This window comes from Natrix helvetica (genome assembly GCF_964273705.1).
Source record: "Natrix helvetica genome assembly, chromosome: 2".
NCBI classification, from domain to species: Eukaryota; Metazoa; Chordata; class Lepidosauria; order Squamata; family Natricidae; genus Natrix; species Natrix helvetica.
The window spans coordinates 23,102,010-23,128,972 of NC_138552.1; the positions used below are offsets into that span (position 1 = coordinate 23,102,010).

The window sequence follows — 26,963 nt, forward strand, 5'->3', positions numbered from 1 at the left end:
GTTATTGTGTGCTGTAGTTTTTATCAATTTGGTCTTCAGAACCCCAACATTCCCCTCCATTACAGATCATTTAAAACCCTGGAAGACAGAAAATAACATCTACAATTATCTTGAAAAGTAACCTAAGTAACAGAATGAAATTTAACAAGAGAGAAGTGTGAAGGTCTTCACTTCATTTGGTAATACAACAGAGGTGGGTTGCAAATCCCGCTGCTACTAGTTCGCTCGTGCTCACACGCGTACTCAAACGTTCACGCAATGTTTCTGTGCATGCGCAGAAGCGTCCAGATGGGTGGGCGGAGCCTACCACCACCGTCACTACCACCTCCCCCGATCCGGGGCGAGCCGGGAGCAGCCCACCTCTGTAATAGAAGCTATGAAAAAGATCTTGGAATAGTAGTGGATTACAAATGGAATGTGTGTAATTCTGTGTAATTATCTATCATTCTGTGTTGTGTATTCTGTAATGTGGAAGCAAAAAATAATAATGTTTGTTTAGGCCGCACCAACAGAAATATAACTTTCAAATCACAAAAATAATTATTCTTCCTCTCTATTCTTAGTCTCCTTAGTGAGATACACACACACACACACACACGTCACAGATACACACAAAGTACCCTGTCTATTCAGGGCAACATCTTCTAAGATGAATTTAGAGAAACTGGAACAAATTGAAAGAAGAGCAAGAAGGAAGACTAGGGGATTAGATATTAAGTCCTATGAAGATGGATTGAAGAAACTGGGTATATTAAGCCTTGAGAAAAGATGATTGAGGTATAATAAAATAGCACTGTTCAAAAGCCTGGATGGATATTACAAAGAAGGTCAAAACCTGTTCTTTCCTCCATGGAGAAATGGATTTAAATTACAGAATCGATCAAATTCTGACTGAATGTTATAAAAACTTTCTAACCGCAAGATCAGTTCAGCAGGGATCAAACTAGCATTTTGTCACTTTATGAAACCCTTGATTCTATTCTGGAATTTAGATGTCTTGGATTACAATTTCTATTATGACCACGACAGAATTCTCATCCCACAGAATCTGGAATCATTGGTTCCTCAACCTGAAACTAAATAACAGATTTCAAAATTTCATTTGATGTTTATACGAATATAGCTGAGCGATTGATTGATACTGTAATTAGGAACTACACTTAACACTGAGGAGCCCCTAGTGAGAAGGGCAATGACACAAAACAGATTGAACCAAGATTTTCCTTTTCTTTTTCATTAGAATTATTAGATTAGATTTCTTTAGGATTAGATTTCTAAAGGAAATCTTCAGTTACAAAAGACAAATATAATATTGTGATCCCTTCTGAGCAAATCAGGAGATGACTGATTTGCACAAGTTATATTCTCCTTTTTCTGGCACTTTTTTTTTGAAACACAGATGTTAAGAAAGATCTTTAGTAAAGATATATATTAGCACTTCAAATTATTCTCAGCAATAAAATAATATAAAATTAAATCTACTTACAGGAATCATCCAGTTGGCTAAATCACCATTTTTAGATACCTGCATTGCCCCAAGCATAGTTAGATCAACATGTCCCCTGTTGAAACATCAAAGCACAACATCAGTGCACAACTGGAAGAACAACTACACACAGAATTCTGGCACACTAGTTACTTTAATCCTCAAGATGTTGAAAAATTAAATAGCAGTGAGGGAGTCCTGTGTGGAGAGGGAGCGGCTAATAAATTCAAATATTATTATTATTATTATTATTATTATTATTATTATTATTATTATTATTATTATTATTATTATTATTATTATTATTATTATTATTATTATTATTATTATTATTAAAGGATTGCTTGTTTAAATGTATTTGAATAAACATAAGACTGAAGTTCCAAAGACATTTATAGAAGGCTATGTCTGTCTGAACTCAGTAATAGATTAAAATGTGGCATTAATTAATTGAATAAATCACAATTGGTTGGGACTCTAAACCATGATTCATAAACCATAATGATTGGGTTCATGCAAATTGCTACGCCCAAAACCAACCAACTGGTACCACTGGTAGCTTGGTACCAGAGCTTTGATCAGCAGATGTTATAAACAAACAAATGTTAACATCTAATAAATAATAAACTAACTTTCGTGCATTACATATTTAGTTGTGAAAACATCCATGTTGTGAAACTCAGTTCATAAAATAGAAAGATTTATATAGTTAGTTTGACAATTCTTAAAACTGCTGGAGCTGCTAATATAGCTCAAATATCTATCAACTGCGTGACTGTTTTGATAGGTAAGTATGAAGTCCCTTTGGGATGGTTAAATAATAAATTCAATTCAGTTGGGGCAGTGCCTTGGACAGGTAGTAAAATTAGGATGATCATTACATACCCTCTAATCATTGCAAAAGATTCATCACTAGAGAAGTAGGAAGCACCTGGCAATACAGTGACTGTTTCTTTACCTGAAAAAGAAATTGGGCATAAAACCAGAGAACTTTCCAGGGTGGTACTGGAAATTTATTCTGTGAAATCAACTCATATCAACTTCGTACATTATTATTCTTAATTAGTACAGAAAGAAAAATGATTCCCTCTACATTAAATAGAAGTTTTCTTGAAGTATCTCACTGTTTAAAAAAAATGGTTACTGTATTCAGTAAGTCCCAAAGGAGTTTTTTCACGAGGCAACTGGACTTCCTTGTTTTTTCTTTTGAAGACATTTCTCTTCTCATCCAAGAAGCTTCTTCAGCTGTGACAGGATAGTGAGGAATGGAAGGATTTATATTCCTTGCAGACAGCTTTGCAAGGAATATAAATCTTTCTATTCCCCACTATCCTGTAAGAGCTGAAGAAGCTTCTTGGATGAGAAGAGAAATGTCTTCAAAAGAAAAAAACAAGAAAATCCAGTTGCCTCCTGAAAAAGCCCCTTCGGGACAACAACCATGACTTGAATGACTGAGAATCTCTACAGACTGTATTCAGTAAGGCAGAAAAATGTACAGAGGTGGTGTACCTTCATGGTACTTATTCTAGTATTTGAGAAAAAAATGAATACAAAATGAGAAACCATGCACACTTTTCAAGTACATCACATCTTCCCCAAAGAGAATCCTAAACTCGCTTGATACCTTGTATTTTTTAAATCAAATGGTTTATATTTGAGTCCATTTGAGGGTATTGCAAATGTCCAGGCATCCATAGATCCTGTGCTGCTGACCACTTTCTTCATGAAATACAGAAATGAAGCCAGTGAATCAGAAAAGGATAGTTACATGGTTCATCTTTAAACACAGATATTTTAGCATAAATACTGTACTGTAATACGGAAGTTGAGAAGAGCTGAAGGACTGTAGTTGAAGGTACTAAATAATGAAGTCGGGAAGTTTGGGTTAAAGTCCTTTTTCAAAGATTAGGCTTGGACAAAGCCCATGAGGCAGCCACTTCAATGGATTGTTGGGGTGATGAGCAGGGTGGTATAAATTACAATTGAGAGAAGGATCCAAGAATACTAAGAAAAGGAAAAGCTCTGTGTGAGAAAAGCTTCAGAATAGACCCTCATGAATCAGTCAGGGACCCTGGTGAAAAATCTCCAGGAAACGGCAGTGCCCAGTTCACCCAGTTCCATTGGAACCAAGTGACTCCCATGAGGAGTTTTGTTTACTTCTGAAAAGGTAGAAGCATCTCCTATGGAGAAGCTTAGAGATAAAAATACCCAGGTACTACTGAGTAATAATTATACTATTTTATCAGGATGGAGATGTGCAGTACTAAACTGGGAGAGGAGGAAGAATGGTATTTGTGATATTTCCACTTTATAACTTGGTGACTAAAGCTAAGAATTACTAGAGTTACTCTGATGTAACTAAAGTGACTGGCAACAAAAAAAAACATGTTAGGTACATGTAGTCTACATTCTCCTAGATTTGTGTGATTCCTGAATGTCTTGGTTCCCAAACACACAAAATTTGTTATTTTAATATGACAGAAGAGGAAGTTTTTTTTAAATACTTAGTTGGAATTTAATCTTATTATCTATATTTAAGTAACAATGACATTAAGTTTAGTCTTGGCATGGCTGCTACTCTGCACAAATTTGTTTTGTGGTGCTACTAAAAGACCAAGTAGATCTTTGGCTCAGAAAAAAATAGTGTGCCCCTATGCTAAAGCTACTTCTTCTTCTACATCTCTACATCTGGAACATTTCTTTCTGGTCCTCCCCATGTATTCGATCTGGAGTCAGACAATAGGTTACACTAATCTCTCTGAATGAAAAAGCAAGATAGAAATGTAAGTAACAGAATAGGGAAAAGTTACCTGCATTGATGAGGTCAGGGTCAACTTCATTTTCATATGGATAGGGTCCCTAATTCAACAACAACAACAACAACAACAAATATTGAATATTTATTTTAACCATATATTTAATGAACTCATTCATAACTATTAACCTCTCCAGCCATATTTACAGCAGTCTGCAACAAACTGTTGTCCTCAGCTGAACTACAGGTCCCCTTTCACACAAGGGTGTGATAGGAACTGTAAGTCCTATTAATCTGGAAGGCCTTGGCTGGAGTAGGTTAAAGGATAGGTTTCTGTATTATCTCTTACCAAACCAAGGACACCATTTTCACTCTGTAGATGCACAGTTATATCCGGACTGATGAAGTTGCTGGCAAGTAGAGGAATGCCGATACCCAAGTTAGCTTTAATTAATTAAGTTAAGGTTCCATTCAACTTTTATCTACATTGCTTGTTCTGTTGTGCCTTCAGAAACAAGGAAGCAAAGAACTTTCACCGTGGCTAAAGGATACCATACATGCCATCTTCAAATTCAAGAGCTGCCCGCCTGATAATTCTTTCTCTTACATTATCACCACTTTTCTTTGATTTGCTGTGAGATTCCTCAGCTTTGCGAAGTGATAATCTCTAAGACAAAAAAAAAGGAAAGCAAGAAGTTGGTGTTTCTTCCATGAGATATTTGGAACAAGCAAATGACACCTCAGGAGTCTTAAATAAACAGATGTTCCTTTCCACTCAGGTACTTTAAAATAGTAAGAAATAATATTAAGTGGGCCTGGTCTATGTATAATAGCGATCACCAACTGCTGGTGGTCTGCAGAAAAATTATTTGCATTTTTATATTGCACTAAATCGGGGGTCCTCAAACTATCGTCCCTGGGATGTAACCCTAACCCTCAACGTGAGTGATATCGAGTTGGCCACACCCACCCAGTCACATGACACACACCCCAACCACGCCCAGCCAGCCGGTCATTAGGCAGATCACGTTAGTGGCCTGTGGGATTTAAAATTATGAATTTAGTGATCCCTGAGGACCGAAAGTTTGGCGACCCCTGATTTATAGCAATTTTCTCTGAGTTGAGAGATGTACTTGGTTTTTGAATAAAGTCTTGGGAACTGTACGTCAAAAATATTAAGTGAAAAAGCGTCAAAAGCTTACTTTGATTTTTATATGCTCAAAAGTGGAAGGACTTATAAATATCTACAATAGTAGGATCGATGCTGAAGCTGGTGGAATTAGCAGAGATGGTGAAAGCTATCGCTTTGATGAAAGATTTTGACAAATTTTAGTTTTACTTGGAAACCATTATTGGACTTTTTGAGAGAAACTGTAAGAAATGAAAAGCTGATTTTGGAATTTCATTACTATTACACGGGATTATGAAAATAATATTGAGAAATGTTGATCTTAGAGTAAGGCTTTGATGCATTTTTATATTTATACCTGTATCAAAGAAAGCCAGAAATAATTCTTTTCCTATTTTTCTTATTATTTTTCTTTCTGCATTTTTACTTTTATTGCTTTCTGAGCCATTTTCTTTTCTAATTTTCTATTTGTTTATCTTTTAACTTCATTCCTTTTTGGAAATCTAATAAGTTATTCAAAATACTTACTTTGATTTTTTTTTAAATGTGCATTTGATTAAAATTAATAATAGGCAATATATTTGCAAAAAAGTGACACAGTGGAAGAAAGGTTGCATTGAATGTTGAATGTAGTAGAGAGGATCTGGATTAAACTAAGTGGAAGAGCTAATGCAGACAATTCTATTATTCATGTCTACTATCATCATGCAACCAAGGAGACGGTACATATCATGTATTCTTAGCAGCAGAGGCAAAATAGTAGACTTTAATTAATTAAATAGCTGTTAGGGGACAAGACCTCTTGCTTTTTACTTTACAGAGTATATAATATGTTCTCTCTATATCCGTGATGGTGAACCTATGGCACGCGGGCCACAGATGGCAGGCAGAGCCCCCTCTGTAGGCATATGAGCAGTCACCCCACTCAGCTCCACTGCGCAAGTGCGTGCGCCTCCCGCCAACCAGCTGATTTTTGAATCCCTGGGGGTGGGGCGCATGTGGCGCTCTGCCCCAGCCCATTTTTGGTCTCAGGAGACTGCAGGGAGGCCTATGAGACCCAAAACAGAGCACGGGGGGGGGGGTGTCACACGTGCGTGCATGGGGGATGGTGGAGTGCAGGGGTTCAGGACATGGGGTGGTATACCGTGTGCATTGCATTATGGGTGCGGGTGCAAAAACGTTAGCCACCACTGTTCTATATAGTATATATTACATTGCATCGTTTATATCTTTATAACCCTAACCTTTTATCCTTTCATCTATATGGTATAATATTTAGACAGGAAAAAAGAAAACAACCCTAAAACATAGTCCAAACAAAATAAATCTCACATACACACACACACAGATTTGAAATCCATATGTGGTGAGTTCATAATTTTTCCCAGGTTTCAAAGTTCTGCTACATGGTTCAGCAAGAAAGGAAAATCTCTAAATTTTATTTCTCTTCCTGATATAATTTCTGGGTGTGAGTACCTGACTGTAAGTCAATTCGATTCCCGGGAATTGCTTGGACATGTCCCCTGCAGCTCTCTTTGTAACATTTTTTAGATGCGATTTGCCTTCTTAGAGCTCACAGAAGGACTGCCCCATGGTCACTCAACTGACTTCATACTTCATTCTGACTTTATTGGAAGTGATTGGGTGCTCTTCCAACCGCTGCAGAATTTGTTAATTAATTTTCGAAATCCCCAGGAGATTGTACGGGAGCTGCATGCACCCCTGGGCCTTCAGACTGTAAATCTCTGGTTTATGCTAAGACCTGTATCAGTAGTACAGTCAGCTGTAGACTAAGGATATTTCCAGAGGGTTCTATCCTGATTATACCTTTGTAGTACACAGAAATTCAGATTTTGTCAAGGAATGGGTGCCTAGGCTGCTCTCTACTCTATGGCTGTTCGGGTGCGAGGACTTGTTTACTAATTGATAGAAGTCAATAGTGAATAGATTGATTAGTTAGATTGGGGGTGATTTCACACAAGAGAAATATCAAGAGTAAATAGTTCTTATGAGCCACAGTGGTGCAGTGGTTAGAGTGCAGTACTGCAGGCTACGTCTACTGACTGCTGGCTGCCTGCAATTTGGCAGTTCAAATCTCACCAGGCTCAAGCTTGACACAGCCTTCCATCCTTCCGAGGTGGGTAAAATGAGGGCCCAGATTGTTGGGGACAATATGCTGACTCTGTAAACTGCTTAGAGAGGGCTGTAAAGCACTGTGAAGCAACATATAAGTCTAAGAGCTATTGCTAGTGCTTTCCCTATTCTGAGCTCAAAGGACAAGGCAGGCAAGTTTAATATCACTGCTGAGCTCAACAGTATTTACAGTACTCACATTTGTTTTCTACTCTCCTCCCTAGAGTCCGAGTGGTGAACATCAAGCAATAAAAACAGAAGCTGACACTAATAATAAATCCATGTTATGGATTTAGTACCAATTTGGGACAACTAAGACCCAACACTGTATGTTATTAAAAGGCAACACTCTGTTCCAAGAACTGAGAAATCCATGAACTAAGATGATTTCCTATAGGGAGGGAGGGAGAAGTGTGTGTGTGTATGTGTTGAAAGAGAGGAGGGGGTACATATAAAAAAAATCAGCATCCAGTAAAGCTACTTTGTGCAATTTAATTTAGAACATCTAGAGAATATTATAAATCAGTGTAAGTAAGTAAATAAAATGGGAGGAGGGGAAACCTTCACCCTTCCCTATGTCAACTCATGACCCGACTATTGCTGTGCACTCTACATGGGGCTGCACTTGAAAACCACCAGGAGGCTTCAATTGGTCCAGAATGCAGTAGCACAAGCAGTGATGTAACTCCTCTGCTTCATGAATTTCATTGGTTGCCAGTTTGTTTCCAAGTGCAATTCAAGGTGCTTGAATAAAGGCCTACATGGTGAAGAGCCTTATTGTTTGAAGACCGCCCCCCAGAGCATCTGCTTGACTGATCTGATCTGATAGGGTTGGATGCTCCAATTCCTTTAATTAAACCATGCCATCTATTGGGATCCCGGAAGAGTGCCTTCTCTATAGCAGCACTACTACATGAGATTCCCCTGAAGATCTGGATGGGGTCTCTGCTGTTGTTCAGAAGAGCAGTGAAGACATAGTCCTTCATCCAGGTCTTTGACAAGGGAGACTGAAGCTCCTCGCCTCATTCCAACTGGTCTGTCACACTTGCCAGCTTTTATTGTTTTTATTGCAATTTCTTTTATTTGATTGTTGCAAGCTGCCCAAATCATTCGGAGTTGGCTGACATGCAAGTTTGATAAATAATAATAATCATCCAGTAAAGCTCCACAATCAGTCCTTTCTCATCAACTGTTCCATAATTTTTTCAACACGAAATGCCAGTGTTTGAAGTGAGTATGTTATTTGCAAGGGATACTCACAATGAAGAATTCTGCTTCTCTCCTCCCCTCAACAAGCTTTTTCTAAGCAATCCGAGCCTATTCACCCAGACAATATAGCAAACATAAAACCTTTTCCAACTTCTGCGTCAAGACAAATCAGGGCCTCATCTGCTCTGAATAATGCTCTAGACTTAAAGAGTAATATTTGCAATGGTAGCTCAGAAAGGAAATACAATATACTGTGTTTCCACGAAAATAAGACAGGGTCTTATTTCCTTTTGACCCCTGAAATAAGCACTTGGTCTTATTTTTGGGGAGGTCTTTTTATTTTTGAGGTGCAGGAGGCGGCGAGTGTGGTCACCTCATGGATGCTGCTGTGTTGCAATATTTTGGGGGAGGGCTTATTTTACCACATGCGTTCAAAAGCCCAATTGGGCTTATTATCCAGAGAGATCTTGTTTTCAGGGAAGCAGGGTATGTACACATTCATACACACATGAACAATACAGCTTTCACCCTCATTCTCCAAAATGAATGCCAAGTAATATTTGTTATGGATCAACAGACACTACATTGAACTACATTAAGACAGAAGATATGTTAGTCCTACAAAGTAGATCAGATGGAGAAACAGACACTACATATGCTTAAAACTACTTTTCTTAGAATGACTGTAGTAAGAGAATCTTGCAAGTCTGAATGTGTTTTATGTTCTTGTGTCTGCCTTAAGCATTTTCAGACATCTCTATCTATGTATAGACTAAAGCCATGTTTATCTTATTTGCTTTGGTAATAGATATCCCTCTCTCTGTCAAGGCCATCCGGTGAGTTCTTTACAAAGGGTAAGAAATCTTCCAGCCTCAGTGCGGAGATCAACTCAGGAATGAATCAAATATTAGTTGGAAGTTTTATTATTATTATTATTATTATTATTATTATTATTATTATTATTATTATTTTAATCTTTGGTGAGATTCACAGCCTTTGGGGCAGCTCGAGTCCTAACCAAGGACCTAGAAACTGTTAAGGTAACGTCGGAGGATATAAGTTGTTCCAAGTAGGGTGGTTTTTTGTAGAGTCAGAATGTTCAAGTCAGGTAAATTTAGAATTTTCAAATAGCGAGGTAGCCCTTTAGGTATTGCTCCAAGGGCACCAGTTACAATTGGGGACAACACATGATTTCTTTTTCCACAGTCGCTCAACCTCAATTTGCAAGCCCCGGTATTTTGTGATTTTTTTCTTGCTGTTTATCTTCAATTCGTGCATCACCAGGTATTGCAATGTCAATGAACCATACTTTTTTCTTTTCAATTATTGTTATGTCAGGTGTGTTGTAGGCCAAGTGCCTGTCAGTCTGGATTCTGAAGTCCCACAAGATCTTGCCTTTCTCATTCTCTAAAACCTTCTCAACCTGATGGTCCCAGTAGTTTTTGCTGTACTCAAAATCCAAACTTTTGGCACAATTTCCGGTGAATAATCTTAGCAACGCGGTCATGGCGTTGTAGGTAGTCAGTTTGTGAAATTTTGCTGCACCCACTGATCAAGTGGTCGGCTGTCTCATCTTTCTCATTACAGAGGCAACATTTGCCATTGGTGGTAACATGTTGAATTTTTGCCTTCATGCAGTTTGTGGCTAAGGCTTGTTCTTGAGCTGCCAAAATAAAGCCTTCTGTTTCTTTTTTCAGTACTCCTGATCTTAACCAGTTCCAAGTTAGTTTTTGGTCAGCTTTGCCTTCTATACTTTTCAAGTATTGGCCATGCATAGCTTTGCTTTTCCAATTTTCAGCTCGCTTCTCAATTACTTCTTTCTTATATTCAGCTTTTAACTTAGCTGTCTTCAAAAGGCCTCCTTTATTTACTTCCTTAATCATTGGTTCTTCACTTTTCTGGATGTAATCATTCAAGCTGGGTCTTTCTTCTTCCACAGTCTGCTTTACTTGTAGGAGTCCTCGACCACCCTCTGCTCTTGGTAGATACAAATGGTCAACATCATTTTTAGGGTGCAAAGCATAATTCATTGTCATAAGCTTTCTTGTTTTTCTGTCCAAATTGTCCAATTCCATCTGGATCCAGTCAATTATTCCTGCAGAGTATCGAATTATAGGTATAGCCCAGGTATTTATGGCTTTTATGATGTTTCCTGCACTCAGTTTGGACTTTAATATCTTGCGAATTCGTCAAATGTACTTGGCTGAGGTTAATTCCTTGACTTTATTATGCATTAAGTCAGAGGCCCTCTAAAATCCCCAAGTACTTGTAGTCTTCTTCTGCTTTTACTGCCTTTATCATTTCTTCATTCTCAAGTTGTATTCCATCATCTTCTAGGACCTTGCCTGCCTTGGTTGCCATTGTTGCACATTTGTCAATTCCAAACTGCATACCAATGTCTTGGCTAAATTCTTTTGTGCTTTCAATTAATAAATTCAGTTCAGCTTTTGTTTTACCAAACAACTTCAAATCATCCATGTACACCAAGTGTGAAATTTTCAGTCTTTTCTTTGCAAGTTTGTATCCACAGTTCACCTTCTTCAAAATGGTTGTCAGTGGTAGCATTGAGAGTACAAAAAGTAGGGGTGAAAGAGAATCACCCTGGAAAATGCCTCGCTTAATTTCAACTTCACCCAGTTGTTCTCCATTAGCCATAAGCTTCGTTTTCCAGAAGTTCATTGAAGTTTCCATGAATTTTTGTATGTTGCTGCTAATGCCAAAGATTTTCAGGCATTTCTTGATCCAGCTGTGGGTAACTGAATCAAACGCTTTCTTATAGTCTATCCAAGCAATGAACAGCTTGGTTCGTTTTTTCTTTGAATTCTTTAGGATTAGCTTGCCAATCAGCAGTTGGTCCTTTGTTCCTCTTGAATTTTTGCTGCATCCTTTCTGTTCTACAGGAAGCAAGTCATTTCTCTAAGTATCCGTAAATTTGGTTTGCAATGATACCAGTAAGGAGCTTGTATGTTATTGGCAAACAAGTGATTGGCCTATAGTTTCCAGGGTCCTTTCCTTTTTCTTTTATCTTTTTGGATCAAAAATGTCCTTCCAGTTGTCATCCATTCATCACTGTCAGGTGTTTTTAAGATCTGGTTCATTTGGGCTGCCAATACTTGTAAGTGCCTTTAGCCAGAAACCATGTAGCTCATCTGGTACAGGTGCACTCCAATTCTTCACTTTTCTTGACTGCCTTTGCGCCATTTCTTTTGCTATTTTCACATCTTCCATTTTTTGCACTTCAATAGAAGCCTCAACCTGCTTGATCCATCTTGCATTTGTTGTGCTTCTTGTTGTTTTCCCACAAATTCTTCCAGAATTTCAGAGCTTTCTCTTTATCAGGCTTTTCATTTGTTGTTACTCCATCTCCACTTTCTAAGCTCTTATAAAACTGGTGCTGATTTGCTGTGAACTGTGAGTTTTCCTTGAACTGAGTTACTCAATTTTCATACTATATTATTATTATTATTATTATTATTATTATTATTATTATTATTATTATTATTATTATTATTATTATTATTATTATTATTATTATTATTATTATATTATATTATATTATATTATACTATACTATACTATACTATACTATACTATACTATACTATATTATATTATATTATATTATATTATATTATATTATTATTCACAGTATTACTGAAACAGACAATTGTGCAATGTGTATTTTGCAACAAACAACACCTGCACAGATGTTTGTCTATATGAGGTCCCAAGAAGGATGTTACAAACTTTGAGCAACTCTCAACTTAAAGTGAGTTATACTGACAAGGTAACCTAGAGCCAGTAAGCAAAATAATCCACATTGATTACTGCAAAGACTTACAGACATCAACCTGAACAGAAGCCAAAGATTTTTTTTAAATAAAAATTTGGATTCCTGCTGTTGTTGTTTTAAATCATTTGTTGTCCTGGTAGAATAAATCAGTGCTTGGTCTAATTCAAGACAGATGGTTTTATTTGGCAGAATGGATTTTCAACAGGGGTTGCAAAAGGGGAAATGAAGTTTTATCATCTCCACAGTTGCAAGAACAGTGGATGCAAGAGCCCTGAATATTCCTATATGCATTATGCAGAGCTGTGGATCAATGGTCAGGCTGTTACTGTGAGATCCAGGGACAAGGCTTCTGGTCTAAATCTGCAGCTTGTTATCTTGCCCTCAAATTTTATTTGAAATTTGAATGTCAAGAGCATAAATATCATCACAGTTATTGGGAGGGGGGAAATGGGATAAAGAGAATTTAGGTATTTCTTTGGCTATTTTATTCACACAACTGCAATTGGGCCAGATATACGACTGCAATTATTCCTCCTTTAATAAGATAAAGGCTATCTTTCTTTGCCAGGCTCCCTAGTTAAATCTGCTTTACAGCAGAAACCTCACCCAGCAGGCAGTGGAAAACTGTATTACGTCCAATATAATTTCTATCTGAAAATGCAATCAGCACCTTATAGATGGATGCTATTTTTATAGACTCTTTCCGCACTTCCTGTTCCCCTCAACAGCCCACAACTAGGTAAACAGGGAAGCTCGAAGCTTCATTGTCTGTTTACCAAGAAAGATCCCAACGAGGATTAAAACAAATAAGCAAACCCAATTCAATCCCAGCTGCAGCTGTGGTCCAGGCTATATGAAACATTTCAAAACAAGAGGACAAAAAGAAGGAGGAGTCACAAGGGTGAAGAAAAACAGACCCGAGGAAAAGGTGGAGGGCAGCTGAAGATGTGGCTGAATAATAAGATGGAAAATCGACAGAGAGACCTTTTGACTGAATATGAAGAAATAAAGAAACTGCAGGGACTTGCTCAGAGAGTTACCAAGAGTCAACATTGATGCAAAGGTGAAAGCTAAATAAATAAAGTAAAATGAGAGAGAGACAGAGAGAGTGAGTCAGAGAGAGAGGGAGGGAGGGAGAGAGAAAGAAACAGAGACAGAAAAAAGGAGATGGAAGAGGAGGAGGGAGGGAGGGAGGGAGGGAGGGAGGGAGGGAGGGAAGGAAGGAAGGAAGGAAGGAAGGAAGGAAGGAAGGAAGGAAGGAAGGAAGGAAGGAAGGAAAGCAATATTAGAAAACTAGGCTCAAACTGGGAATGCGAAGAGCTGTTTTTAGCAGAATTAAAATGTTTTTGGCATTTTTGTGGATGTGTGACTTTGAGTCAGTATTGACTCCTGGTGACTGCTTGGACAAGTCCCTGCAGTTTTCTTGGCAAGGTTTTTCAGAAGTGGGTTGCTATGGTCTCTTTCCTAAGAATAAGAGAGAATGACTAGCTCAAGGTACCCAGCTGACTACATAACCAAAGCAGGACTAAAACTCACAGTTCCTCAGTTTCTAACTTGGTATCCCAACCATTGCACCAAACTGGCTCTCATTTTTGGCACTACCAAATATAAAAAGAGAGAGCAACACTGTTTGGGGCTGTCATCCCCCTTTTGTAAGCTTCTCTTAAGAAAAAAAAAGTGCCAGGGACACATCTGCTATGAACCAATCATTTGACTACAATTGCAACAGGTAAGGTTACAATAGCAGATGATGCTTCTATTTATGGTCTAATTCCCTTCACAGAGCTCAAGACACCATACATAGAATTCGGAGCAATCTCAAAGTGAGGCCTCCTTAATAGCAGCAAATTTGATGTATCACATATTCTGTGATGCTGAACCTATGGCACACGTGCCAGAGGTGGCACACAGAGCCCTCTCTGAAGGCATGTGCGCCTTCGCCAGATGCTCCTCTGCTTTTCGGAATGTGCTTGTGCGCCAGCCAGCTGGGGTTCACAGACACCGGAGTGCTGGAAAACAGCCTGAAAATGGCCCCCCAAATGGCCCAAAAAAGACTGTTTTTGGTCTGTTTTCCGGGCCATTTTTGGGTCCATTCTCGGGTCTGTTTCCGGGCCATTTCCAGGCCGTTTTGGGGGCCATTTGTGGGCTGTTTCCAGGTCATTTTGAGGACTGGAAAATGACCAGAAAACAGCCTGAGAAACGACCTGAAGACGGCCCAAAAAACAGCTTGAAAACGGCCCCAAAAATGATCAAAAAAGAGACTGTTTTTAGGGCCATTTTCCAGGCCATTTTGGGGGCCATTTCTGGGCTGTTTTCAGGCCATTTTTGGGGACGGGAAACGACCTGAAAACAGCCCCCAAAACAGCCTGAAAGTGGCCCCAAAAATGTCCTGAAAAATAGCCAAAAAACAGGTATTTGCATGCTGGGCAGTTTGGGTTTCTGGTGCTCCGGCATGTGTGTATGTAAGAGCATTCCAGTTTGGGTACTCGGTGCCGAAAAGATTCGCCGTCAGTGCCCTAAGATATACCCCTGGACCAAAGTTATTCATTAGAAGTGATGGCTCCCATAAGGGAATCAAAGGTTACCATTGTTCTATAAGGAAATGACTTTTTAAGTTATCTGCTGTCTCACACACAATTTTGTATAAAGCATAGATCAGATTTGCCTGTGTTGAATGTCTGGAGGTGAGAGGGATAGGAGATTACCTGTCTCTGGAGACTCAGCACATGAAACTGTTCCTTGGCTGTCGCTATAATCACCACATCCAAACTAACGTTGCCAGTGGAAACATTTTGCAAGCGCAGCCATATCCACAGACCAGTTCCAAACCCACCTAGGAGTTACCTCAATTCTTTTTTCATACTTGTCCCCTTTGATAAGACGATGGACGTAGATTTTGGGGACATGGATATCTTCAGGGTGAAATGACCCTACATCAACAATTTCTTCTACCTGAAATAATAGAAAAATAAAAAAGATAAAGAAAGAATGTAGTGCATTATACCACATGATTTCGACAAGAATAAGGAGAGTGCAGTTTTCCCTTATTTAGCCCTCTCTTCCAGATGTGCTAGTACTACAATGCCGAGAAATATTAGCACAAACAGTCCAAAGTTCTGCTTGCTAGGAGTTATGGGAGTTGTCAAACTGGCGGCCCACGGGCCGGATGCATCAGGCACAGGCCACGCCCATCCAAGCTCCACAAAGGTAAAAAAGTCAAGTGACATCACATGATGCAATCAAGCTTGACACCCGTGGTCTACCAGATAGATCTGAATAGTAGAATCTTATCAGAGATCTAGCTAAATATATTGCAGCAATGGGGCACCATCCAATTTTATAAGTGTTGAGTTGAAATTCTATCCATTTCTATTGTGTTCAAGTGCTTTTGGTTAAACAACAAATACACCCAATTATTCTCTGTACCAATACTATTTTCTTTGTCCTGCCTATTAATTTCATAAATAACTCGAAGTGGCGAACATATCTAGTATGTTCCTCCTCCTATTTTCCCCACAAGAACAACAGCCCCCTGAGGTGAGTCGGACTGAGATAGTGTGACTGGCCCAGTTGGCACTCACAACTAAATCTCACAGTCTGCTAGTTTCTAGGCCAGTTGCATCACCATTAGACCCAACCAGATCTCTTTTCTAGTTCTTTCCCAGCTATTTCCCTTCTAGTCCAATGACTGCAGTGTCAATTATGCATGCGTGCTTCTTTATAACAGCAATCATATATGGTTTATTATGAGTTAGATGCTTATCAGTTTGTATCTGGAAATTTTAAAGGTTCTTAACCAGTGGTGGGTTGCAATTTATTTTATTACCAGTTCGCTCGTGTGCACTCACATGATGCTTCTGCACATCTGCACATGTGCAGAAGCATCCGGGCGAGTGGGCAGAGCCTCCCGCCACCACCACTACCAGTTTGTCCAATCCAGGGCAAACCGCTAGCAACCCACCTCTGTTCTTAACCTCTTTGTTCTCAACCACTTTTTCAATATTGCGATTCTACCAATTCTTTCCATTAATTTATAATTAGATAATAACTTCCAATGAATGAAAATGGCCTCTTTATTGTGTCTTTACAAATATTCCACCTGTACTATATTCTTACTTTCTTACTTAGGTGATTTAAGACTACAATTGGGACCAGAATTTCAACAAGTGCAAGTGTCAAAATTCAGCAAAAAAAGGTCACAAACCACAATCACATGACTTCAGGATGCTTCAACTAGTCCTAAATATGAGCCAGTTGCCAGGCACATAAATTGCAATCATGCAATCCTGGAAGTGGGTGCAAGTATAGATTCTAAGTCACTTTTCCCAAGGCTGTCATAACTTTGAACTGCTATTAAGTGATCAGTAGTTAGTTGAGAACTACCTGAACTGGGTGTTCTTTCCCTTTCTCTTTCTCTTATTACTTTAAAAGACCTTCTACAAAGTGCCTGCCTCCACCATTGTCATGTAAACGAACCTATAAGCTTTCTCAGGAAATTAAAAGATGAGCACCTAGAACCCAGTGCTTTGAAGGATACTAAAGTGTTCCTAAAAGAACAAATGTAAGATAGCCAGAGCAACCTGTGAAGGACAGGTGTCTAGAAAGGTGGCAGAAAGCAGAAAATGTGTCTTGTAACTGAAGATCCTAAGACTGTGATGACGAAGCGATGGCACGTGTGCCACAAGTGACACGCAAAGCCCTCTCTGCAGGCATGCAAGCCATCGCTCCAGCTCAGCTTCACCACGCATGCGCACATGGCTCCCACTGCCAGCTGGTTTTTAGGTCTCTGCCGTGCATGCGTGGGGAGTGGGGCACATGCAAGAGATATGCACACATGCATGAGGTTTGGGGGGCACATGTGCATGTGTGGGGATCATGCACGCATGCACAGGGGCGGGGTGCATGTGGGGGTCGTGCGCACATGCAGGGGGAGCGTGGGGTTTCTCACGTGTGCGCATTGCATTATGGGTGCGTGCATATGCACGCTGTCAGCACGCAACGACAAAAAGGTTAGTCATCACTGTCCCAAGATCTTCACTTTGTTATATGGATACATTTTCCCTCTCCTCTGCAGCAGCTTTCATAAGTGCCTGCAATGCATTTTCAAAATTTCAAATCCCTCTACCAGCTTTCAAAGGCTAACAAGCCTTGTTTAAGCTTTTAGTACTTGTAATAGCTAGATTCTCACTAACATGGGAACTTGGGAAGGATTTGATGGCGGTTTATCTGATCAATTTTCATTTGGCAATCTCTAGATTCTTTTCTGTTTTTATCATTTTTGTTATAGTACATTTAATGCATGTTTTCTACAAATGTTTAGAAAAAATAATTGACAATAGGATGCAGTCAATAGGACACACGTAGCAAACAGAGGCACAGAAAATACATCTAAATTGAATGGGATGATTTGACCCAGAAATCCAACTGGCTTGATAGAGTTGTTTTATGCTAAATGTGCTGGCTAATATCATATGAATTAGATGAATTTATGGACTTTCTTTTTAAGTTGTTTTGGGGATCTGAAAAATGGGCTTCCTATACATTCGTTTGGGAAGTAAATTCTTTTTTTTTTTTTGGTAATAATTTTTTTATTGTTTTTGTCTTTTCATCACATATTACAATCTTTATATCAACAGTTTGTACAATGTTACATCGTCGTATCTATGTATGTTTTCCTCTCTTTACCTTATATTACAATCATTATGTCATCTTATCTATACATTTTTATGATATTTTACATATTTACCTACTTTTATATACAGTTCTATGTTTATTTATGTATATTGTTTTCGGCTTAATTGTTTTTCTTATTTTCCAACCATTCATACCACTTATTCCAAGAAGTAAATTCTTATAATTGTGGAAAACAAGGGAAGCCAAAACTAAGAAAAATGAAGATTGAACAAACAATGTTGTGTAAACACTGACCCTTTTTTAAGAATCTTCAAACATTCAATAAAAACTATGTAAATCCCAATATTTAGGTGAGAAGTGGAACTCATTCAATGCTGCCACACTCCGTAATGAAATCCATTGTACCTCAGAGAGCAGAATAATAATGGAACAGGACAGCTGTTGCTAAGCAACCTGGGATACATTGCAGGATTTTTAATTACATTTATTTAATTAGTTATGGGTGAAAGAATTCTACACTGTGTAGAACCCGCATCTTCAAAATTCATCTTGAATCTGTCAAAACTTAAAAGAAAATACAGACTTTTGTTTTTCTAGCTTCTTCCATTGACGGGAGGGGCGGGGGGGGGGGACACGACACAATTTGCGAAGAACATAACGAAAGGAGAAGACAAGGGGAAGAAAACCAGAGTGGAGGGTGAAAAGGATAGAGGGAGTAGAGGCAGATATGGGGACTGAAATACAGAGTGGAAGAAGATTCCTGCTTTAAGTCTTCTTCAACCTGCTCCAGGTACATTGGGCTACCAATCCTGTAAGATCAACACAGCCGAAGGGTACCAGCTTGGTGAAGGCTGTTCTTAGTCCTGTTTTTTTATTCAATGTTACATCTTTCCATCATCATCAAAGGCAGGAAGTCCTTTCCGCTGTAGGATTGGTTGAAGACATCAAAAGACCAAGCACAAAGACCAGGCTGTCTACATTAAATAGCCTCACTTCCTAAGTGGTTCTCTGCTGCTGAATTTAATAGATGACAAGCTTTATAAGCAGATCTTCTATTTGACTCTGTCCAGCCCTTCCTCTCCCATCGAGTTTTTCCTTAAGACTACCTTTACAACATGATAAGCCTTTTTGATGGAAGCACATGGTCATTTTCGATTAGGTTCAGAAGCTAAGCAAGTTTGGGCTTGGTAAGGGTTGTGTCAGTGTCCCAGTGTCAACCCTGAAGTTGGCTGAACTGTGGCCATTTTCTTTTTGTGTAGTTTCTAGGGAGGTTTGTCAGAGTTTGTTGCAGCAATCACATCCAGAAAGCACACACAGTAACTGATTCAGCAGGATTCATTAACTTCTCTTTATATATAATCTAACACATGAAGTAAATATGCAATACCAAAGGGTATTCCAACTTGGTAGTAAATACAAGCAAAACACAAACAGAGGAGAGAACAGTTTCAGTTCAGAGCAGCAGACTAGTTTTGAGCTCTGCACAGACCCAGAGCTACAGAGCTAAGCCACACCCAGGCTCCGTGCTGTCTCATTGTTGTTCACACCGAAAATACTGTGTCAGTTTCCAAGCAGCCCTCATTGGCTGACCTTGTTACTAAGCCTTATTCCAGTTCATGAATTCTCTCTTACACTGACAAGGTTTCTTTTCTCATGGCTTCAGGACTGACACAGCCTGGAGTGAAGAGGCGGGGCGGGGGGGGGGAGGTGTAGAGATTAGCTGGGGTGTTGTAGCCTAAATAAAATTATTTCCCCTGGGAATCAAGGGCGTTCATGCAGGTGTCTGCAGGACAGAGACTGAAATAATCTTGCAACTGAACTGTATGCTGATTGGATCGTGTGACTGAGACTCTGGCGGGGAGGAAATAAATGAAGTTTTACTTTTAATTAGTGGGGGGAACAACGCCAACTTAGAGCTGATTTTCCACCAGGAAGTTGCCAATTTGATATGTCATAATAAAATGTTCTTTGAGGAACTTGCCTGTCTTGGAGTTCTTACTAAATGGGACCTATTACTTGGAACCCTGAAAGCCAGGAGAAAACAAGAGACAACCATCCAGATGTGTCCTCTTGTCATCAAGTGTCAAGTTCAACTTGAGAAAATCTTTCCATTACTTTACAAGGTTGTTTTAGCTGTATTGTCAGGCTTGGGAGCCATCTTTTGCATTGGGTCTTCAGGCCTGCCACATTCAATGCTGTGGGAAAATGGATGGGGGGATTATATGGACTAGGGGAGATATATAGTCATAATAACATTCCTTTATCAGAGAGTCAAGGACATCTTGCCCTGCACCTGGAGTCGTGTGACTGGGAGGCATCTCCAGTTGGGATGGTTCCTGATTGGGCCATGTGACGGACATGTGGGTGGCTGGGCGGGGGCTTGGACTTTCTTTTGAGTGGGGAAAACCTGGAAGCTTTCAGATTCGGGTTTTCTCAGATTTGCAAATATGACATCTCTAATAAAATGAAACTTTGAGGAACTTCAAGCCTCGGAGCCTTCTTTCGTTGGGGGTGTAACTTGGAACCCAGACATATATTGTACTGTTCCCCACTTAGAACTGTTTCTAGAGGGGCAACTATTAAATACACTTATAAAGAAAGAGTTAATAGAAACAGGATCTACGTTCCTGCATGCAAAGTATAAAAGCTCAGGCTTCAAAAAAAAAAGAGGAGCAATCCTTTTCTTGGAAACAAGGATTCAGCTTTTTAGGATTATATAAATGCCTCTTGCTAATTCCCTTTCTGCTGCGCACAGATACAGTATCAGCAATTCCCCATTCTCTTCTACTGCTCAGCTTTAAATATATAGATATGTCATGCATCAATTCACCAAGGCCTGTAGGTCTTTTACATTTGTCAAATGAAAGCAGGGGATACTGCACTCTCACATCTTCATCTCTTCCCAATTTTGCTTAAGGCTGTGCTTGTGAAAGAGGATTTTGATTTTGCTGTAGAAACAAAAACCAAGGGAAGAGGAGCCAAACATGTCTGAAGAAATTTGGTATGGAAGAAGATGCCGCAAACACAACAATCTTTCTCTCAAAAAGCTGCAGAATAGGGAGGATAAATCCTATTTAGCCCAAGAACCACTGCTGGGGATGGGAATAACTTTTCTGCCTTACCTCCACCACTGTTGTTCTGGCAGCTTTACACATAGGCTGATTGAAGTTTCTCGCAGTTTTCCTGTTTGAGAAGAAAGAGGGCAATGTATGCTTAATAGAGCTGCAGTTATCATTTTCTATAATGTCAAGAAACATTGTGGTTAGTCGCAAAGTCATGTTCGACCCATTGCGACCCCATGGACAATGTTCCTCCAGGCCTTCCTGTCATCTAACATCCCCTAGAGTCCATTTAAGCTCACGCCGACTGCTTCGGTGACTCCCAGAAAGATTAGCAGAACAAAATTCAGTGTATAATCAATTCAGAGTTGAAAGGAGATTGGCCTTCAGGTCCAGAAATCCCAACCAAAGCAAACCCACTTTGCTATTTAGCTTCTGTTTGAACATAGCCAATAAAAGGACTTCCCTTTGTCCTTTCAGGCATTGATTGCTTACATTACAAGCTGAACAGGTGTCCCCACCCCCCAAAAAACAAGTGCAAAACCTTTTTTTTATTTGCCTCTTCAAAACCTTGGTGCGTCTTATACTAGCCTAATCTTTATTGACCTGCTTACAGAAACTGCTTCTCCGGTTAACCATTATTACATTGTAACAGCTAAGGCGAAGCACCCATTGACAAAGTGATGTTGAGTTGGCCACGCCCACCCAGTCACATGACCGTCAAGCCACGCCTACTCAGCTGGTCATTAGGGCAGATAACCAGTTGTTAAATTATTTGAATCCCACCACTGGTCAACATATTATCCCCAACAATCTGGATCCTCATTTTACCGATCTTGGAAGGATGAAAGTTTTGAGCCGGTGAGAACTGAACTGCTGGCAGTCGGCAGAATTAGCCTGCAATGCTGCTTTCTAAGCATTGCACCACCACGGCTCTTCAAGTTACTGAGTTGAGGAACACTGGTTTAGGGGGACTACTATGGCTACAACATCCCTCCAACCCCCTCTAATTTACAATTCTCTAAGCAGTGATGGAGATATCTCGTAGGCTACCACTATTACGAATTATAACACAATCCTGAAACTAGTTACATTATTCCTGGATTTTAGAAAGAATAACGACATTTCTACCTGGAAGAAAATATCATAGTTTTAAATTATAATTCTTAATTCTGCTCTCAGTCTATTTACCATCTTGACATTATCATTATTATTATTATTATTATTATTATTATTATTATTATTATTATTTTGGGGGGGAGAGGTTTTTATAACACCATCAGTAAAAAAATGGTTCTCTGCTTCTGTTTAGCTAACTTTATCTGTCCTGGATACACAGCCTTAAAATAATTGCTTTCTATCAAATGCTAGCACTGAATTCATATGAATGTCAGTGTTTTTGACAGCATACCTCCGAATGATGGCATGCATCTCTTTAATATTAAGAAAAGGCTTAATGTTAAGGCAAGAATGTTACTTTTTTTAATAGTGTCTACGGCTTCAGCTCATGCAAAGCTGAAAGCTACAGCCTTCTACTGCCCTCGTGTGGCTTTATTTTTGCTTCCTGGGTTTGTTCAATATGGTACAACAGAGCAAGGCGCAAAAACCGCAGGAAAGTCTTTGCTGTTGAAGAACAGCTATAGATAGGCAGCACTGCCAACATAGAGACAGAAGAAATAAACTACTAGAATAGGACAACCATCATCCTAAAAGGGGAAGTTATTTCAACCCCCTGCTTGTTGTGGCCTGCCAGCGGCCAGCAGAGCTGGCCACAGATTCTCACAGGATGGAGTCTGGGGAAGGCTCCGATGAGGGCTCTGTGTCAGAGGCAGAGAGGGGGCCAGAGCCGTATGTCAGTTTTCAGCTGCCTTCAGAGTCAGACAGCAGCAAGGTAAACGAACAGTGGGAGACTGTTCCCAGTGTGCACATGTGCAGAGTTGCCAAACAAATGGAATAACTAAAGTTTTTGTATCTGAGCAGTGGACGAGTGATCTGGGAATAGGGGATTTAGTTGTTACTCCCCTGTCATGGTCAGATCACTCATGTCTCCGGCTGGACTTCCCTGGCGCTACCCCCCACCGCGAGGAGGCGGAGCCAGACTGTCCAAGCTGGTACCGCCCCAAGCACCTGATGGAACCGGATAGGTTCCAGACGGAGCTTGGGCCACTACCTGTAGCCCTGATCCGCGCTCAGTCGGAGGACCTAGTGGCCGCCTGGAATAGGGCGACGGCTGGGGCCTTGGACCGGGTTGCGCCTTTGCGACCTCTCCTACGGCAGCGACCCACCCGAGCTCCTTGGTATACCGAGGAGTTGAGGGTGATGAAACGCCATAGGAGACGTCTAGAGAGCAGGTGGAGGTCCTCACGCTCCGAATCTGATCGAACACAGGTAAGAGCCTATTTACGGACCTACCTTGTGGCATTGAGAGTGGCCAAACGTAGACACTGTGCCGCTCTCATTGCGTCCGCTGATAACCGCCCTGCCGCCCTTTTTAGGGTGACCCGCTCCCTCTTATCGCAGAGGACGCGGGGGGCACCCTTGCAGGGCAGAGCAGAGGAGTTTGGGGAATATCTGCAGGACAAAGTCGCTGAGATCCGGAGCGGATGGGCCCCCTCCAGTGGACCAGAGGAGCCATCAACAGTGAGTCTTGTGAGACCATTCTGGGAGGAGTTTGACTCTGTTGCCCCCGAGGATTTGGACAGGTTGCGTGGACGGCTGCGACCCACCACATGTTTAATGGACCCGTGCCCCTCCTGGCTGGTACTGGTAACCTGGGAGGTGACACGAGGCTGGCTTCTGGGCCTGGTGAACGCCTCATTGGGTGAGGGATCCTTACCAACTGCCTTGAAAAAGGCGGTGGTGAGGCCCTTACTCAAGAGGCCTTCACTTGACCCAACGGAGCTAGCTAATTATCGTCCAGCCCCCAACCTTCCCTTTCTAGCGAAGGTTGTTGAGAATGTGGTGGCACAGCAATTCCCGCGACACCTTGACGAATCCGAATATCTAGACCCACGCCAGTCCGGCTTCCGACCCGGGCACAGCACGGAGACAGCCTTGGTCGCGTTGGTTGATGATCTCTGGAGGGCCAGAGATAGAGGTTGTTCCTCTATCCTGGTCCTATTAGACCTCTCAGCGGCTTTTGATACCATCGACCATGGTATCCTATTGCGCCGGCTGGAGGGGATGGGAGTCGGAGGCACCGTTTTGCGGTGGTTCGGCTCCTACCTCTCCGACCGGACGCAATGTGTGTTGACAGGGGGGCAGAGGTCGACCCTGAGGCCACTCACTTGTGGGGTGCCACAGGGGTCGGTCCTCTCGCCTCTCCTGTTCAACGCATATGTGAAGCCACTGGGGGAGATCATCCGTGGTTTTGGGGTTGAATATCATCTGTACGCTGATGATACCCAGCTGTACATTTCAACCCCAAACCACCCCAACGAGGCTGTCGAAGTGATGTCCCGATGTTTGGAAGCCGTCGGGGTCTGGATGGGGGACAACAGACTCAAACTCAACCCCTCCAAGACTGAGTGGCTGTGGCTACCAGCACCTCGGTTCAGCCAGCTGACTCCATCGCTGGCCATAGGGGGCGAACAATTGCCCCCTGTGGAACGGGCGCGCAATTTGGGCGTCCTCCTAGATGCCCGGCTGTCAATGGATGACCATGTGGCAGCCGTGGCAAGGGGGGCGTTCCACCAGGTTCGCCTGGTGCGCCAATTGCGCCCCCTACTGGACCGGGATGCCCTACGCACGGTCACTCATGCACTGGTGACGTCTCGCCTGGACTACAGCAATGCTCTCTACATGGGGCTCCCCTTGGGACGCGCCCGAAGACTGCAGCTAGTCCAGAACGCAGCCGCGCGGGTTGTCATGGGGAGTACTAGGTACTCCCACGTAACACCTCTCCTGCACGAGCTGCACTGGCTGCCTGTGGTTTTTCGGGTGCGTTTCAAGGTTCTGATTACCATCTTTAAAGCGCTCCATGGCACAGGACCTAGTTACTTGCGGGATCGCATCCTGCCACACACATCCCTGCGGCCAATTCGCTCTCACAGGGAGGGACTTCTCCTGGTGCCGTCCACTAGGCAATGCCAACGGGCGGCGCCAAGGAGTAGGGCCTTCTCTGTGATGGGCCCAACCCTCTGGAATGACCTCCCCCCCGACATTAGAACCACCACTGACTTCCGCTCCTTCCGACAAAAATTGAAGACTCGCCTGTTCCGATTGGCTGGCCTGGCATAATTATAACTGTTACCTCCTGGCAGACATATTTCTTAACTGGTATTTTAGGGGAATTGTTTTTAAATTTAATTTTATGGGATATTTTTAGGGGTTTTAAATCTATATTTATATTTACTCAGCTGTACAGTTCTTTTAACCTTCTTTTTAACCTCCTCCATATCTATCTTCCTATTTAACAATTTTAACTGTTCAATTATTTATTTTTACATGATGTATTTCTTGTATGGACTGTACACCGCCCCGAGTCCCTTTCGGGAGAGGGGGCGGTCTATAAGCGCTCAGTAAATAAAATAAATAAAATAAATAAATAAAGAGCAGGGGTCGACTTGGGATTATGGAGGGCCGATGAATGCCCCCCCCCGAGGAAATAAAAAAAAATCGAAAGGGAAGTGGAGTTTTCAGGAGACAATTAATCCACTGAATTGGTTCGTGACTCTCCGATACTCCTTGCCAAGTTTTGCAGATATCGGCCTGCCAGCTCTCCAAGTCAGATTAGGTGCGTGACTGTAAATCCTCCTTTGAAAGACTTTGCTGGCTGTGAATGAGCAGAATTCACTGTAAATTAAAAGGGGTTTTTGCCGGGACAAGGCGTTTGTTTCATGCTCTTGGGAAGCCTCAGTCAGAATACTGCCCTCATTAGTCATGATGAGCAGGAAGAGCCTAGCTTTGCTATATCAGCTTTCTTCCTACAGCCCCTTTTTTGAAAAGCAGCCTCACTACACAGAGACAGAAGCTCCTGTGTTGCTTCAAAGGATTCTGGGACATAACCTAGGACAGGAATGCACAACCTTCTTCAGGCGGTAAGGGTTAGGGTATACAAACCTAATTTTGGAAATCTGACGCTTACAAAAAAATGGTGTGGAAGGGGAAATCGGCTGCGGAAAAAAAATGAGAATTTTTGGTCGGAACCCGATTTGGTCATGGTCAGAAGCGTTTATGACCAGAGGTTCTACTGTTCTTGGATTCTCAATGGAAGGCCGGTGAATCTTCTATATATATAAAAATGGCTCTCTCTGTGTGTATGTATGTTAAGCATAATTCTGGAACGCCTCGAGCAATTTCAACCAAACTTGCTACAGAGATGACTTACTCTCCGGAAAAAAAATATTGTGGGGGTAAAACATCTCTAAAACCCCTCGGTATGTGTGTTCTGTTAAGATACAGCCTGTTGTGCCTTAAAATGACTTCTACTGTACTGCCATAAAATGTACAGCGCAGTGGAGTTGCCATAGTAATGGCTTCACAGTACTCCACAAGGGGGCCCCCTCTGGTAAGGGGAAAAGCATTAGAAATTACGTTCAGTCTGGACATTTCTCCCTATAAATAAATACCTGGGCAACGCCAGGTTATCGCCTAGTACATTCTAAAGATGAATGAAACTCGGACGCAGAAATGATCAGGCTAAAATGGTAGTTCTCAAACCTTTCCTCATAACAACGACCCTGTGAGGTCAGCTGCTGGGCTGAAAGAGAATGACCGGTCCAGCTTTCATGGCTAAGGAGGGGCCTGAACTCACGGCCTCCTGCA

The 26,963-nt window shown here is 41.2% G+C and overlaps 1 protein-coding gene across 1 annotated transcript in view; it reads right to left on the bottom strand.

Moving 5' to 3' along the window:
* The window catches only part of OXCT1 (3-oxoacid CoA-transferase 1), a 94,822-nt gene that overhangs the window by 37,666 nt on the left and 30,193 nt on the right, over positions 1–26,963 (bottom strand). Inside the window, exons 7-13 of the mRNA XM_081940092.1 lie at positions 21,261–21,321; positions 15,349–15,456; positions 4,794–4,908; positions 4,591–4,685; positions 4,297–4,345; positions 2,372–2,444; positions 1,487–1,562 (exon numbers count right to left, since the gene is read on the bottom strand). Coding sequence (XP_081796218.1) covers positions 1,487–1,562; positions 2,372–2,444; positions 4,297–4,345; positions 4,591–4,685; positions 4,794–4,908; positions 15,349–15,456; positions 21,261–21,321 — 577 coding nt within the window. The remainder of the gene's footprint in view (positions 1–1,486; positions 1,563–2,371; positions 2,445–4,296; positions 4,346–4,590; positions 4,686–4,793; positions 4,909–15,348; positions 15,457–21,260; positions 21,322–26,963) is intronic.